This window comes from Scleropages formosus, chromosome 16, assembly GCF_900964775.1.
Source record: "Scleropages formosus chromosome 16, fSclFor1.1, whole genome shotgun sequence".
Lineage (NCBI taxonomy): Eukaryota > Metazoa > Chordata > Actinopteri > Osteoglossiformes > Osteoglossidae > Scleropages > Scleropages formosus.
The window spans coordinates 3,946,916-3,962,777 of record NC_041821.1 but is presented as its reverse complement, the minus strand read 5'-3'; the positions used below and the strand labels follow the sequence as shown (position 1 = coordinate 3,962,777).

The window sequence follows — 15,862 nt, the reverse complement described above, 5'->3', positions numbered from 1 at the left end:
CTTCTCTTCCTCCTTCTCCCCTCCATCGTCTCCTTCCTTCTTCTCTTCAGCCTTCTCTCCTTCTTCCATCCCTTCTTTCTTCTCCTCTTCCTCAGAGTCCTCCTCCCACGTCTCTCCAGCGTACTTTTCCATGAGACGGACACGGTCCCGCATCGTCTGGTACGTGGAATCATATTGGCCCATCAGGCGCTTCAACTTGGTCTGCATGAGCTCCAAGGTGGCATACATCCGGTTCACCTTGTCCTCCATGTCCTTGGCATCGGGCATCAGCTTAGATGGGTCCATGTCAATCAAGCCATCTTTCATAAGGATCTGCCTTCCCTTTTCCTCCAGCATGCCCTTGGCCTCCGGGTACTCGGTGAGCGCCTCCATCAGGTCGTCCTTGGAGAGACAGTAGAGGTCGGAGTAGCCGATGCTGCGAATGTTGGCTGTGCGGCGGTTGCCTGCCTTGCTACCCTTGATGTTGAGGATGCTGATCTCACCAAAGTAGCTTCCATCGCTGAGGACCACAAACTGGGTGATGCCGTCATCAGCAACCACCGCCAGCTTCCCATCCTTGATGATGTACATCTCCCTCCCAATGTCACCCTTGCGGCAGATGTAGTCCCCGGGGCTAAAGACCTGTGGCCTGAGCTTGAGCACCAGCTCAATGAGCAAACCTGCCTCGCAGTCCTGGAAGATGCGCACCTTCTTCAGCGTGTCCAAGTGGACATTGATCGCAATCTCGGCCTTCAACTTGTCAGGAAGGTACCTCAGCACGTGCTTCTCGTCGGCTGCCTTCTTGTTGTTCCAAAGGTAGTCAAACCACTTGATGACCCTGTCCTCCAGGTCCTTGCTGACCTTCCGGACGTGCATGTACTGCTTGATGCAATCCACCCTGTGTTGAAACTCTGCCCTGGCAGCGTTCATGTTCATGATCATGGAACCCACGTTACCGACAATGGTGGCGAAGATCAAGACGCCCACCAAGAAGTCAACTACCACAAAGAGAAATTCTGAGTCCAGGATTGGGGGAGGAGTTTCACCGATGGTGGTCAAAGTCATGGTGGACCAGTAGAGGCTATAAGAGTACTTCCTGAGCAGTTCTCCATACTCTGGCACTGTGATGTCTGGGTACACCCAGGTGTCCGATCCAAACCCAATGGACTTTGAGAACGAGTAGAAGAGACACGCATTCCAGTGGCAGATGATCACGATGTACATGACGAGGGTGGAAATGCGGAAGATGTTGGGGTAGGCAGTCTTGGTCTCGGACTGTTGGAAGAACTCAAACATTCGGTTTACACGAAGTAGCTTGTTGATGCGGATTTCCGGGTAGTCGAGACCCAGAAGGAAGTATAAGATGTCAGTGGGCAACATGGACACGGCGTCTAATCTGAACTGAAAACTTTGGACGTATTTCTCCCTGAGCTTCTTCTCATCTTTGACCAGCAAGCCTTGCTCCAGGAAGCCTGAGTACAGCACAAGAAAGAATGTAAAAATTACAATTGGATCGCGTTTCGGTTTTCCATATGAAACCAGCCATCTGAAGTACTGAAGTAAGTTGTCTGGAATTGCATTACATTGTTGCTATTATTTCTTAATATTTTTGATGACATCTGATGGTTCCTCTAAAATGATTCACAAAGGTTTGAGGTTTCTACACTGACCAAACTTAAGTTGATTTACTCATTTATACTGCTAGGTAGTTTTTACTGTGTTGGTACCTCAATCAAGGGTACCATGGCAGAGATTCAAACCAGGGTCCTATAATTGCAGGACAACAGCTCCAGCCACTACGCCCCCTGCTGCCCCATATAATCACATTGCTAGAAGCAAAATGCGCACAAGTACTACTATAGCTGGTGGTGTGGTGTGTTCTTCTTGAGGAATGTAGCGTATGGCTTTGAAAACCTCTGCCCAAGTGCAACTGCTTTTTCAATAAATTAATATATACGATGTAATAATTTGTATTTATTTTAAAGGGAATAGCATAATGTGCACTGTAACCACCAGCATCAGAGATTCTCACATGGCCTCACCTGTCCTTGACCTGAACATCATGTCGCCCAGGTAAATGATGTCTGATATGTAGTCCAGGAAGAACCACATGACCAGGTACTTGTGTTGCAATTCTTCAAAGCAGGCTCTGTGCAAAAACGCAACTGGATATTTTTGATTTGCAAAGTCCATCATTGTCTCTGACATCACTGGAAGAACAGCTTGTCAATCAAGAATAAGTCGATAGCGGTTCTTATTGAAGGCAGGTATGACAGTTTTGGAGATTTTCAGCACTGGCTACACTGATACCCTTTAATAGTAATTTCAACGTCATACAGTCAGGACTTTTTGTCTGAGCTTTTCTTTAACAGCACATTCATTGTAGCGTTTTATACTTCAATAAACATCAACTGAAGCTCAATTCCTTATCATTTGAGTCATTTGTATATTTACATGTATATCCTCACTATGTGGTTAAAAAGCAGTTTCTGAGGATTTGACCCAGTGACTTTTTCCACCTGCTCTGTTGCTTGAGTAATGCAAATCAAGTAAATTAAAATACATTTTTCTTGTTTGTTTGCACCTATGCAGCGCAGCACCTGGCGATGATGACGGTCCAGTTGTACATGACCGGGATGGTGATGACGAACAGCCACTGGTAGTAGATGTTGTCTCCTGGGTTGATGACAAACACTTCCTTGGGCCTGATATATGACATATAGGCACAAACATGTTGATTATTTAAAACAAACAAACCAGACCTCATTTAGTAGCCCAGCTTGTCCTCATTTGGACACTCACTCATCCTTTTTTTCTTTCTCCTTCTCCTTTTCTTTCTCCTTCTCCTTTTCTTTCTCCCGTTCCTCTTTTTCCTTCTCTTTGTCTTTCTTTTTTTCTTTCTTCTCCTTTTTTCTAGGGTTGGACAGTGAAATGAGCATTTTTTCCATTAATTTTAGTTTTTGGGAATTACTGAGCAAAAAAAGTAAGTCTGGCATCTTCTTACTTCTCCTTCTTCTCCTTCTTCTCTTTCTTCTCTTTTTTATTCTTTCTCTTTTCTTCTCTGTCAAAAAGCCAATGCAGGTTTATGTCCTCTTGTTACCAGTACATGCTTTGTTCCAAACCCAAACTAGGCAGCCACAAATCTAAAAATGCTCCTTGAGATAAGTGTAACGACATTGTAATAAGCACAGATTTGACAGACTTACTCCTCGTTATTGTTGCTGTTGTTCATATTAAACAGGGCCCTGGGACCAGGTGGACAGCATCCTCTAAAAAAAAAAAAAGGCAATAAATATGACTCCTCATGGTTTCTGCAGGTTGACAGGTCACTTGTACTTCTGAGTAGGAAGTATATCATTTGGTTTAATTTTGAAACATAGAAATTCTCACTTCCTGCTGTCGGAGTCCTCCTGCTCATCGCTGTCCATCTCTGGCAGGATTATTTGCGGAGGGACCAGGTGAGTGTGGTGGGTGTTCACCAGCGACGGCATGGTGTCTACAGTCAGTCCACAAGAGCTGGAGAAAAAAAAAGACAGCTTACAGGTGCAGAGCTGTCGATGGTGGGAAAGGGGCGGAGCCAGTTCAATCTGGGGGGCTACGAGAGCCAATGGGAAGCCAGGAGGACACTGTGCCCAGACCGAGAAGAAGAGACCAGATACCTAAGAAGGGTGAACTGACCGGTGTGGCCTTAAAGTAGGTGGAGTCACCATCATAAATTACCATTCATAATAAAAGGTATTGTGTGTGTGTCACATGACTGGATAATGTCGATGAGAACAAGCAGAGCAGGAGGTTTTACTAACCTTATGCGTCCTATGTTCGCCTTTATTATTATTGTTTAGAGGGTTAACTGACTGCTACATTGTCATTTTTGAACCAAAAACTGTCAATTTTCAGTAAATTATACTGTGTTCATATTTCATGTCCCTAGGAAAAGAGGACACTTTCTTCACCAGTATAATAAATGAATGAATGATAATAAAGCCCCTTATATACATGTTCTAAATTGCCTCTGTTTTCACAATATCCCTCCTTACCCTTAATGCTGTGTCAAACTGTTCAAAATGCTAAGAAACATCCCTTGAATTATTGTTCCGCTTCTGTCTCCAAGATATTAAAACTCATCGTCAGTTTTAAGCAGAATTTCAAGCTAACCCTGCCTTGGGGTTAGCGGTTAGGGTTAGGACTGATGGTTAGGGTTAGTCTGAAAACACACTTTCTGAATGTCTTAACCACTAAATCAGAGACTGGGCTTATTGGCAAAATCAGCAATTATACACAACACAACATGACTTCACAGTAATAAAAAAAAAAAAAATCATCTTTCAGTGTAATTCATCTGAACATTCTTCAATAAAGCTTTCATGGAATAATCCTGCTCACCTGGCTTCGTGTGGGAGACGCAAAGTCCTCAGCCTAAAACGGATCGGAACGTGCCGACCATGACGAGGGCAGTTTCGCTCGTCTTGCCATCGGAAACGCTCTCGTATTGGGTCTGTTGCTAACTGGACCTGCTACCATCAGCTCACCTCCTTGGCGAGCTCGGTTGGCCCTGAGCGGGATTTGGGGATTTAGAGAATGAACGACGATCCCTCCCGAAACACCCCCCACCCCCCGCCCCCCACACACAGGAAATATGGATAAGCCTTATGGCTGAGCTATAAAAAGAGACGTTAAGCTGAGGTTGTTCTGCAGGACCGTGACACCTAGACGTTCAATTTTATTTTTCCTTTTTAAACTCTTTTTAAACTCTTTCCTAAACTCCAAAGGGGACTCTGGGTGCAGAGAGTTTATTTCTGCTGGAAATAACGTTCTGTACGCTTTCTGCGTTTCAAGTTTCCTCCACTGGTATTGCTCCACCCCCCTTCTGTCCCCAGCAGTTTTGGTCGTTGAGCGACCCATGTACCCTTTACCACACCCAGCGCAGTATTTTTTCTAGTGTGTCCTCTGGGGCTCCACATCCCATCCTGACTGGTGCGTTACCTGCAGGTTTACCACACCTGTGGCATGGTTCACCTTGAATAACCAACATGGGGGGATTAGAACTGGGGGGGGGGCTCTTTTCTTCTGTCCTGTCAGCAATCTGTCTTAATCCTCTTCATCCAAGGCTTTTTTAACTCTGCCTGTGCTGCTCCACATGGACATGGATGGCATGAATGGGACGCACTTGTCCCCAAACAGTAGGTCCAAGTCCCTCAGAAACTTCTGTACTTTTCCAACCTTTTTCACATTTAAATCACATACAGTATCTTCATTCATCAGATGCTTTTCTCCAAAGCGACACACCGAGCAAAGAATAGTGCATCGACAACAGATGAAGATCTTCAGACACAGACGCTGGATTATCAAAGCACAGCTTCCTTGTCTGATAACATCATGTTACTGGTTCATATCCCTCAGGGTGGTGATGGTGAACTTATGAAACTGCCAGTAGGTAGAAGGGGATTTTCTTTTTAACTCCACTTGCAAAATATTAATCTGTATCAAAGCAGTCAACATAAAAAAAAGTTAAGTTGCTGCTTTGTGAAACATGAGGTTCAGTCGAAAAGAATCCGGAATGAATTTATTAAAAAAAAAGAAAAAATTGCATACGCTTTTGACTCACCTTCATATAATAACAAAATGTGAAATACTATGTTACATTTATGTGTTAATTTTATTGCTTTTGGCAACATGTACTTGTAACCTGCAATATGCTGATGGTCAGACTTGGGCTCATATGTGAAACACAGCAGTAGAGGAATACAACGGTAGTTTATCATGCAAGGGTACGTGCTGATACATTGTACTCTAAAATAATCAGCTTGTATTATTTTCAGAGCAAACACATCGCGGTAAACTTGAACAAAGCAAAGAGGTGACACCACAACGCAAACAAAACACCTGCTGAATTATCTTCTGACTGTAACACAACTTCATAGATTTAATTTCATTGAGTTCATCTAAGTCAATTATAATCAACTAGAACTATAAGCGTTTGTTTAAGTATCTCTCAATCATGAGAACCACTGTAGAGCATGATGCTCTTGGCCGCTGTGGTGTTGTCATGGAAACGATAGGGAGGAGTCACAGCTCAGCTAAGGCCCGAGTTCAAATAATGAACGGGAATACGTAGGCAGCACAAAAGTACCGTCCCTCCTTCTTCGTCTTCTTCTTCCGGAGACTGAGCATGAACATTTATTACAGGTGAGATGGAGATGCAGGACAGAGGAACACAAGGAGGGGGGGGGTGTAAATGCAATAAACCAAACAACCACCCAGGTGATTGATTCTGGCCACATCCTGCTGGGTTGTGCCTGCTTGCTGTTACCCACCCCACCCCCGCAGGGTAATTGGAACGGAACCTGCGAGGTTCACGAAGCAGTGGCGCCGTAACCCCATTAGACCTACCTAACTTCATTGTGTGGAAAATGGGCAGCGGGGTCTGACTGAGGGCGGCCTGGAGTAGAACCACTGCAGGTTCCACGTTTGTCCACGTTACACACGTGTACAGTTAAGGGTCTGTCCGTTTGTGAGTGTGTGTGTGTGTGTGTGTGTATTTCTGCATGCAAAACTCCTGTGTTGCTGGCCGTACTGCTTTCCTCTTACAGGCTTCAAAGGTTATTTTAAAGTCACATGACCTTCTGAACATAATAACTCTCCGGTATTATTACATTATAATCTTCTGTTTGTATATAAAGCTTCCAACATTTCCCATTTATACAGCTGTACCCCATTTACTGTATCAATTCAAGGCAAGTACCTTGATCAAAGGTAGTAGAGCAGGTGTGGGACTGAAATGGAAGGGGCAGCTCTAACCCTAACCCCACCTGGTGAGCCTAAGTGTCATACAGTATACTTGCAAGTTTATTTATACATATACAGTATATATTTATTCATATAGCTGGCACTTTTATCCAGAGCAATTTACTGTGTTAATCTACTTGCAATTATTTACCCATTTCTATAGCTGGGTAATTTTACTGGGGAAATTTAGGATAAGTACCTTGTTCATGGGTACTACAGTGTGAGGTGGGATTTGAACCTATGACATTTGGTCCCACTGGCAGCAGCGTTAACCACTGCACTTGCAGGTACCCCTTGTCGGTGACAATGTCCACCCACCCACACAACGAATAAATGACTGAACGAACAGTCTTAAATATGGTGCAATACATAAAATGCATAACCATGAGAGCGATCATTCCAGGGATGGAGTGTGTATGACACCTTTATCTGGATACAAGGTCAAGTTTTCTGGAATTCCAAAAAACACAGATTCTGTCAGTAGCATCTCTGTGAAGATTTGACACCAGAAAGGACTTCGCTATAATACACACGTAATGCCATATGGAAATTAAAATGTCTTTCAGCATCAGTAATCACTGCCTAGCTGTTTCAGGGTCAGCTGAGTCACTTCATCTCGTACTTTTAATATCACACCAGTGTTACAATGGATGAGATTTCCGGGAAGGGACTATCTTGCGAGAGGCGCTGAGTCAAATATAATTTGATTGACTTGAGTTATTAGTTTCACTCTGTATCCTGTACATTTGCATCATGACTTGTGGAAGAAACTGAAAAAAAAAAAATTGCGCATCATCCTTGATGGCAAAGGCACCAGTGATGTCAGAAAGAACATCACTGGTTTAATATCACCCACGACATAAATCAACCATTAAAAATGCACTTACTGATGAACATCGACGAGCCGATGGGGCAAAAAGGCAATGATAATAAATCTCATTACATACAGTACGGTACTGTCAGCGACTGCCAACACCGCCCACCAGCTGTCCGGTAAAGATCGGACACCACAATGCAAGCAGCTTAATGACAAAAAGAACTGAAGATCTGGACTGGAAAAGAGCTGAGGAAACAGGTACGTGAATTCATAGGGAAATTATAAAGCACTGATCAATAATCCATGAACTTGGGATGTGACTTCAGCCTTTGATAGGAGTGGGAGCTGATCAGTTTGTCAATTGAGGCCAGATGTGTTAATACAGTTTGATCGATGTAACCTGATACAGCCGGTGGACATCAGGGACTCCGCTATTGGCGTTGTGATAAATATATTATAATAAAGGGCCACCCTGTCACATAATCTCTAACATTTACTGAAAGACACACTCTGAATGCAGAACTGCTGTCAGAATAAGGTGGGAAAACTCATCGTAGCAAAATCAAGCCACCAAATGATACAGGCTACATGGATCAATGCTAAAAAGTCCTGGGTTCAAGTCCTATGTGCATTAGAAGGGTACTGCAATCTGTAGGCCTAGCTCTAGGCCCAGCAAAATAAAATCATCTATCTGCAAATTTATAATACTCCATATACTGTATATATGTATTGTACATAAGGGGGACAGCTGGGGTAGTAGTGGTTGGGGCTATTTCCTTTAGACCCAAAGGTCACAAGTTTGATCCCGACCTCCGGGTGTAATACCCTTGAGCAAGGTACTTACCCTAAAATTGCTCCGGTAACATTATCCAGCTGTATAAATGGATAGATAATTGTAGGTAGACTAACATTATAAGATACTTTGAAGAAAAGCATCAGCTAAATGAATAAATGTAATGTAAATATATACACAGATTGGCCACAATATTAAAACCACCTGTGTAATATTGTGTTGGTCCCCCTTGTGCTGCCAGAACAGCTCTGACCTGTCGAGGCATGGACTCCACAAGACCTCTGAAGGTGTCCTATGGGATCTGGCACTAAAATGTTAACAGCAGGTTCTGTAAGTTGAGAGGTGGGGCATCCATGGATCGGACTTGTTTCTCCAGCACATCCCACAGATGCTCAGTCGGTTTGAGATCTGGGGAATTTGGAGGCCAAGTCATTACCTTGAACTCTTTGTCATGTTCTTCAAAGCGCTGCCTTGGGCACCCATGATCCTGCCGCCGGTTCACCGGTTCTCCTTCCTTGGACCACTTTTGGTAGGTATTAACCGCTGCGTAGCGGGAACACCCCACAAGACCTGCCGTTTTGGAGATGCTCTGACCAGTCGTCTAGCCATCACAATTTGGCCCTTGTCAACGTTGTTCACATCAAATTCAAGAAGTGACTGTTCGCTTGCTCCCTAACATATCCCACCCCTGCACAGGTGCCATTGTAACAAGATAATTAATGTTATTCACTTCACCTCTCAGTAGTTTCAATGTTTTGCCTGATCGGTGTGGTGGGTCTGGGGTTCAAGTCCCGCTTGGGGTGCCTTACGATGGAGTGGCAGCCTGTCTGAGTTGTGTCCCCTCCCCCACCAGCCTTGCGCCCTGTGTTGCTGGGTTAGGCTCCAGTTTGCCGTGACCCCACTCGGGACAAGTGCTATATAAATATTTATATACTGTATATCCGATACAGTATGTATATACAGTTGTTCTCCAATCATTTTGTAAAGTGGTTTCAACTGCAGTGTGTCACCGAAAGGCCCCCAACAGTTAATATTTTACACATGAAAAAATCAAAGTAGCTTCACTTTGGTAACAGTAGAGTTTGAATTACTTCCATTCACTTTATCATGAAAAGGCAGAGCATTTAATCAGAGACTGAAACCAGCAGAGATGTATTACATTTACATCACACTTCAGGCCACAGGCACATTTATTCTTCCAAGTGAGGAAGGGGTTTCACTTCTCATTCTCTTTTTAGCATTTTATTACACTGTGACTCTGCACTTGGTGTGGATACTGTACTGTACTGTACTGAATGAATGAATGAATGAATGAATGAATGAATGATGCTAAATTACTGTGTGGGCTAAACTTGTTGTTACAGTGCAATTTTCCAAAATTCCTGCTCCGGCATAAAAAGAAATGGACTTGAAAGCGAGTGCAGCGTACCCAGCATTCCACTTGTCAGCATGTGCACTACAAAGTGAAATGATTAACAGCGCACTTTGTCTTTTTATGCAAAGATTTAATTTCAAGTCAGACAAAAGACCGATGTTTCTGAGATATGGGCCATAAATCACGCAGCAGCGGTTTTGTTATCTGCTCCAGTGACACACCTATAGCCCTTTGTCTCCAAGAGAAGACGGCAGACGCCTGTGCTCCGCTCCCCTTTGTTCAGCCTCCGTTGGAACCGACCCGGTCGTGATGGAGGAGATGTTTTCACGCCGAGGAACGCGGCGCCGCTCTTCATCTGGCTCCCATCAGATAGCGGGAAAATTATGCAGGGGTGCGTTCCTTAGAGTTAGGGTTGTCTGCTTTGAACAGCCTTTTGGAAGTGATGTCTCTATTGCTCAGGCAGGCAAACCTCAGGCCACCGCTCCGTCTGCTGGCCGCCGGGGTTCCGGATCAGACGGGAGATGAGCAGTTCCGACTGCGTGTGGCGTTCTGGGACCGAACCACATACAACACCCTCGCACTTCAGCATCGAGTCCTTTACCCGTCTGGAAGTGATCGCACTGATTTATGGAGGGAGGGAGGCGACTCTCTCAGGTTATTACTGCGCCTAATGTTTTATGTTAATGCGTATTAAGCAGAAGTGTAATGGACTGTGAGCATCCACTAAAACAGCTATTATTTATTATTCGTTCATCATTTTTCTCAGAAGAGGCTAACAGCATTAGGGCTACACATTAAGCCACTTATGATTTGCCTGTTTCGCTGGGTGATGTCTAGTCGTCACTATATCAGTTCAGGGCAAGTACATTGGTCAAGGGTACTGCAGCAGGAGGTGGGATTCGAACCTGGGTCAGGAACATGGAAGCGCTAACCATTGCGCCACCTGCTGCCACAAACAGTGGAGTACAAATGAAGTATCAGTAACTACTGGAGGTCTGTGAGGTTCTGGGTTTCACACCCCAGCTTCATTGTGTGTGTTCTGGAAAACTCTTGCTCCCAGTTCCCGGGAGACACGAGGTGGAAGCTCTTGGACGTCAGATAGATATCGAATCAGGAGACTGGATGTGCGGTACCGTTCACACCCTCGACTGCGGTATCTCACTGGAATGTTTACATAGGCGGCAAATTTGAGATTTTTCAATGAAAATCATCACGAAATGAGACAGCAGTGCAGCAATAATCATTTCCATATTTTAAATTTGAAGCCCTATGTCTGATAGGCCAATAATCCATAATAAACCATCATGAACGGCCATTCTTCACGGACCTCCATTCCCAGGTGTGACAAGTTTAACAATTAGCACAGCTGTATCACGGTTTTAATTGTCTAATTGTCTAACCATTATTATAATTTCTGTAATATGATTAAATAATTTAAATCTGGGAGTAAAAATCAAAGATCATTAGAATAAATTATTTACAATTCATGTTATATCCCATACTAATGAAAACACTCAACACTGGAATTCTCCTATGAAAAAAAACTGCCTTTTTTCAAAGTATTTGTTGTTTTTTATAAATATTTCTATATTTTTCCTGTCTTTTGTTTTAGTCTTTTTCCACAGAGGTTTTATGTTTCGGGATGGAAGGAAAGGGATGAAATGATGACTTTCCTTGCTCATCTTTGATATAACCTTTCAGTTCATGGCTGAGAAAAGAAGCATAAATGATGATAATGAAGAATCATTTGGAATAGCTAACAGTGATGTTTCGGGAATATTTTTTTTTAATTCTAAATTCTAAATCAATTATGTTAATGTTTCTTTCACACAGAACAAAGGTGCCACATGTTCAAAATCATTAATCTTAAATTATCCTAAATTATTAATTTTAAAGAAATTATTCCATTATTACATTTTTAATTATAAGTTATAATCATCACGGGGTGCAGTTGGTGCAGATGGTTTGACCAGGGCCTGCTCTGTGCTGGGTCTGGGGTTTGAGTCCTGCTTGGGGTGCCTTGCAATGGACTGGCGTCCCATCCTGGTTGTTTCCCCTCCCCCTTCGGCCTTGCGTCCTGTGTTGCCGGGTTAGGCTCTGGGTCGCCGCAACCCCTCTCAGGACAAGGGGTTTCAGACTGTGTGTGTGTGTGTGTGTGTGTGTGTGTGTGCTTATTATTACATTAATGTTTCATTCGTTATGTCTCAAATTATTCAATTTTATTATGTAACGATTTTAATGTTCATCAAGTACCACTATTGTTAAAGGCGCAGTAAAAATTTGTAGAAATTTGTTGTATAACCGAAGCACAGAATGTTCGCGTTGCTTCGCACTGTGTCCCGCTCCTTTTCATTGTTCTTATTATTATCACTGTTGTTGTTTTACGATTCAGTTCACAAGGTACACAAAATGCTGCGAAATAAAAATTTAATCAAGGCCCATCGGTGGCATAAATATAATTGAAAATAACATTAAAACACTGTAAATGTCACTGTTGCTTGATTACTGTTTCCTGTTGGCACCACGTCGCTCTTTCCATTTCTTTCTGGACCAGCAGCTCTCCTCCAGCCAGCGCGCATTTACAAACACTGATACATCTCAGGTAAACCTGGATCTTCTTGATCATTTCCCCTAAACACTAGTGAAAACAGAACTCTACACGTACAGGTTCTACATTGGGGGTTAAGGTTGCGGTTGCCTGCATGCTGCATCCTAACGTTCTGGTCAGAACCATCCAGAATGAGAGGAGTCAGATCAGCCGTCTAGCGGCGTCCCATTCAGCCTCCCTCGGACCGGGTGGATGAATCTGGACAGCATCTGGAAACAGAACCACACAGACTCCACGTGAGGGTCACGTGTGCTGAGCATAAATTGATCTCAGTTTCGCACTTTTCCTTCCAGCACGTGGTGTCTGTCCAGGTTCACAAAGTGTTCACTTACAATAAGTCATGTGCTCCTCATTACTTCAGCCCTTTGGTTACTCCAGAGACCTGCAAATGAGGAGAAAACTGGATGTAATTCATGTCAACAGCAAGATCGAATACAAACAGCTGCCACACGCTGGACTCGCTCATTGTCAAATCCGTTGAGACCCTCAAACGGCGTTGAACTGGTCCATTCCACCCTCCCGCTCCTATTGACCTTCCGCTCCTTCTAGTTTTCCTTGATCATATAAATGACAGTTCCCCAGGCCTTCCGTGTGAAGAGCTTACCTTGGGCTCATGTGGGGTGACCTTGGGGACTGACTGCACAGCCTGGGCTGGGGGGAGGGGGTGGGGTGGCTCCAGGGGTCCAGTCTGAGCCCCACCCTGGGGCACAGTGAAGGATGGGAATGGCTGCAACATGAGATCAGCAGTAGTAAGACTGGGAGGAATGCTGAGTCAGCACTAAACAAAGACAACACCACTGATAGCCAACAATGCCAGCAGTCAACACTGTTCAGAGTCATCATTGCTCAGATTGACTCTTGATAACTCCATGATGCTCAAAGTCAACAATGCTTAGAGTCGCTCTTTATAAGAAACAACGATGCTCAAATAAATGCTGATCATCAAAGACAGAGTCAATGATGCTCAGAGTCATGTTTGATCAGAGTCAATGATGCTCACTGAGAGAGTGAGCCAGTGATGCTCAGAGTCAACATGTAGACTCTTGTCATATGCAAAGTGAAAATGAATATTGAAAGAACTAAAAATGCTTGTCTTACATTCTGGTTCTGCTGAGGGAGAGTTGGGGGCATGTATCCATATGTAGCAAACAGCTGTATAACAATGAAATATAAAAAGCATCAATCAAATTTTAACACCAACCTCCTCATTGAGACAATGAGAACAGAAAAAGTTTGTACATTTTCCTGCAGTTTTTCATTCTCTACATTTTTCTTGCTCATAAATGGATATAATTTGTCCAGATTAGTGACAGTGGGACTCTGCATTGCTAAGAGCATTATTTCCCATTAGCAGCCTGAAACCTCTTCTCTTTTTGGATGCAATTCCCTCGCACGCTACCTACAATTCACCTCTTTCACACAGAGGACCTTATATAGTAGTTTCTCTCGATCCAAGTAAAAACACAATTACTTAAAGTGCCATTTTATTATGTATGAAAGGGGACGTAAGACTTGTTTGGAGCTCACCTGTTGTTGCTGGGCGTAGTCAATGGGGTAGAACTTGGAGAGCAAACAAAACAGCAGTTAGAATAGTTTCTCATCAGATGTCTAATCAATGCAGCTCTTAGGGCAAGTTATAATTTAACTTAATGGCTCAGATGATTGCTGGCAAAGTTTCCCTTCCATTACTTGCAAGCAAGCCAAGCTTGTAGAAAGTGCATTGCTGATGGATCGATTTCCATGAAAGGTGCGGTAAAGCCTTGTTATTTTCCGAACAGGAGGGCGCGTCACAGGAAGGGGCGGTGAAGCCCCGAGCTTATTCTACCGGGAAGGCGAAGACTCACAATCTCCACGCTCTTCATCCCAGGTGATTTGGGCATCTTGTACTTCAGGAATGCTTGAGAAGGAAGTGTCTGCAGGAGGTAGAATCAGAACAACGCCTCTTTAGAGACCTCTTCATCCTCACGTCACCACTGGTCTAGATGGATGGAGAGACTCTCACCTCGGCACCTTGCCAGCCTCCTGTAGGTGCTCCATTGTTACCATACTTTGGAAGCATCACCTGTACGAAGGCATTACAAAATGCTTGAAAGTGTACCATAGTAATAAAGAGATGTCTCATCCAATCTGTCTCCATGTTTTACAGCAGCTGTGACTGAAATCTCATAACCTGAACCTCTCTATAGATGGAGTTGAAGAAAAGTGCTCATTGACTTGATCTCTCCACACCGCCGACAGGAGCACCGTGCTCCTCAACCTCTGGTTGCTTGGTGGTGCCACTCATGAAAGGTGCAAAATGGAAATTCTGTAGGTTCTTGCTTTTGGATCCAAGGAGATCTACTGAGCTCCCCCTGTCCCTCAGAGCTGCTGAATCCCTTTCAGCTTTCAAGAAGGATCCCAGAAGGAGTCGATCTCCTAATACTACATCTTTCCTGATCTCCTAACAGCTCTGTAAATTTGCACAACATCATATTTCATAATCACGTTTGCATTTCCCTTCAATTCTATACACTGCTAATTGCATAATGTGCACGGGTGGTATTGGACAACCGTCGCGTGTCAGCATCTGAAGCTCTTCATTTGTTTATGAAGTGCATTTTTGTTTATTCTGAGTTTTTCCTCGCTTTGAAGAAACCCATCTGGCAAAGGAATTTGTGTAAATGTAATGTAAATTTGTGAGTGGACATCATTTCCAGCCCCTCAGCGCTGGGTGAATATAAAGCACAGTCTCTGGATGAATGAGAACCAAAGCTGCTCTGTGGATGAATGTGAAAACACTGTTTTTAATTTAAATTGAACCAAAGATCCACTTTGGAAGAATGTGAATTAGAGCCACTCTGAGGTTGGATGAGAAGCCAATCGGTTGGGAATAAAAAGCCACACCGAATAAACATGAATCGGAGCTGCTGGACTGAGACAGTGAAGCAGTCTGGGAGACAGTGGGTGGGAGGGGGGTCCTGGGATCCTGGGGTCCCATGAGATGAATGACAGTCCCAAGCAGAACGGAACGAGGGAAGAACGTACCATTTCAATGCTGAGGGGGGCATTGATGGCCGGCTGTTGAGGGGGCTGCACTAGGGGGACAAATGGACCGTTCCTCTGCTGAAAGGATCGAAACAACAAACAAGAGAGAATGTTACCATTTTCTCTTTTCTATTTCTAATTTGATAGGTTGATTTAGTTTTCTGTTGCAACCCATAATCTCATTCTAGACTGTCAACAGCTTTTCACACCTCGTAACCTTGCAAGCACTTATGTTCCAGGTATAAGCTGAGCCCTGCACATCGCCCAGACAAGAGTATGAAAATAATAGATTTGGTTTACAATTACATTTATTTACTTAGCAGACGCTTTTCTCCAAAGCGACTTACAATGGATACTATGTAGTGTTATCAGCCCACACACCTTATTCACCGCAGTGATTTACACTGCTAGATACACTACTTACACTGGGTCACTCATCCATACATCAGTGGAACACACTCTCTCTGTCACTCACACACT

General features: G+C 43.7%; 1 protein-coding gene across 1 annotated transcript; it reads right to left on the bottom strand.

The window, feature by feature from the left end:
* On the bottom strand, nucleotides 1-3,470 carry cnga1a (cyclic nucleotide gated channel subunit alpha 1a; the record flags this gene model as incomplete). Its single annotated transcript, XM_029259285.1, has 7 exons — nucleotides 3,370-3,470; nucleotides 3,186-3,248; nucleotides 2,984-3,040; nucleotides 2,782-2,892; nucleotides 2,580-2,684; nucleotides 2,022-2,128; nucleotides 1-1,451 (listed from the first exon to the last, which is right to left on the bottom strand). Coding segments are annotated over exons 1-7 (1,995 nt in total), but the record flags the coding sequence as incomplete, so codon positions are not given.
* Nucleotides 3,471-15,862: the final 12,392 nt, after the last annotated feature.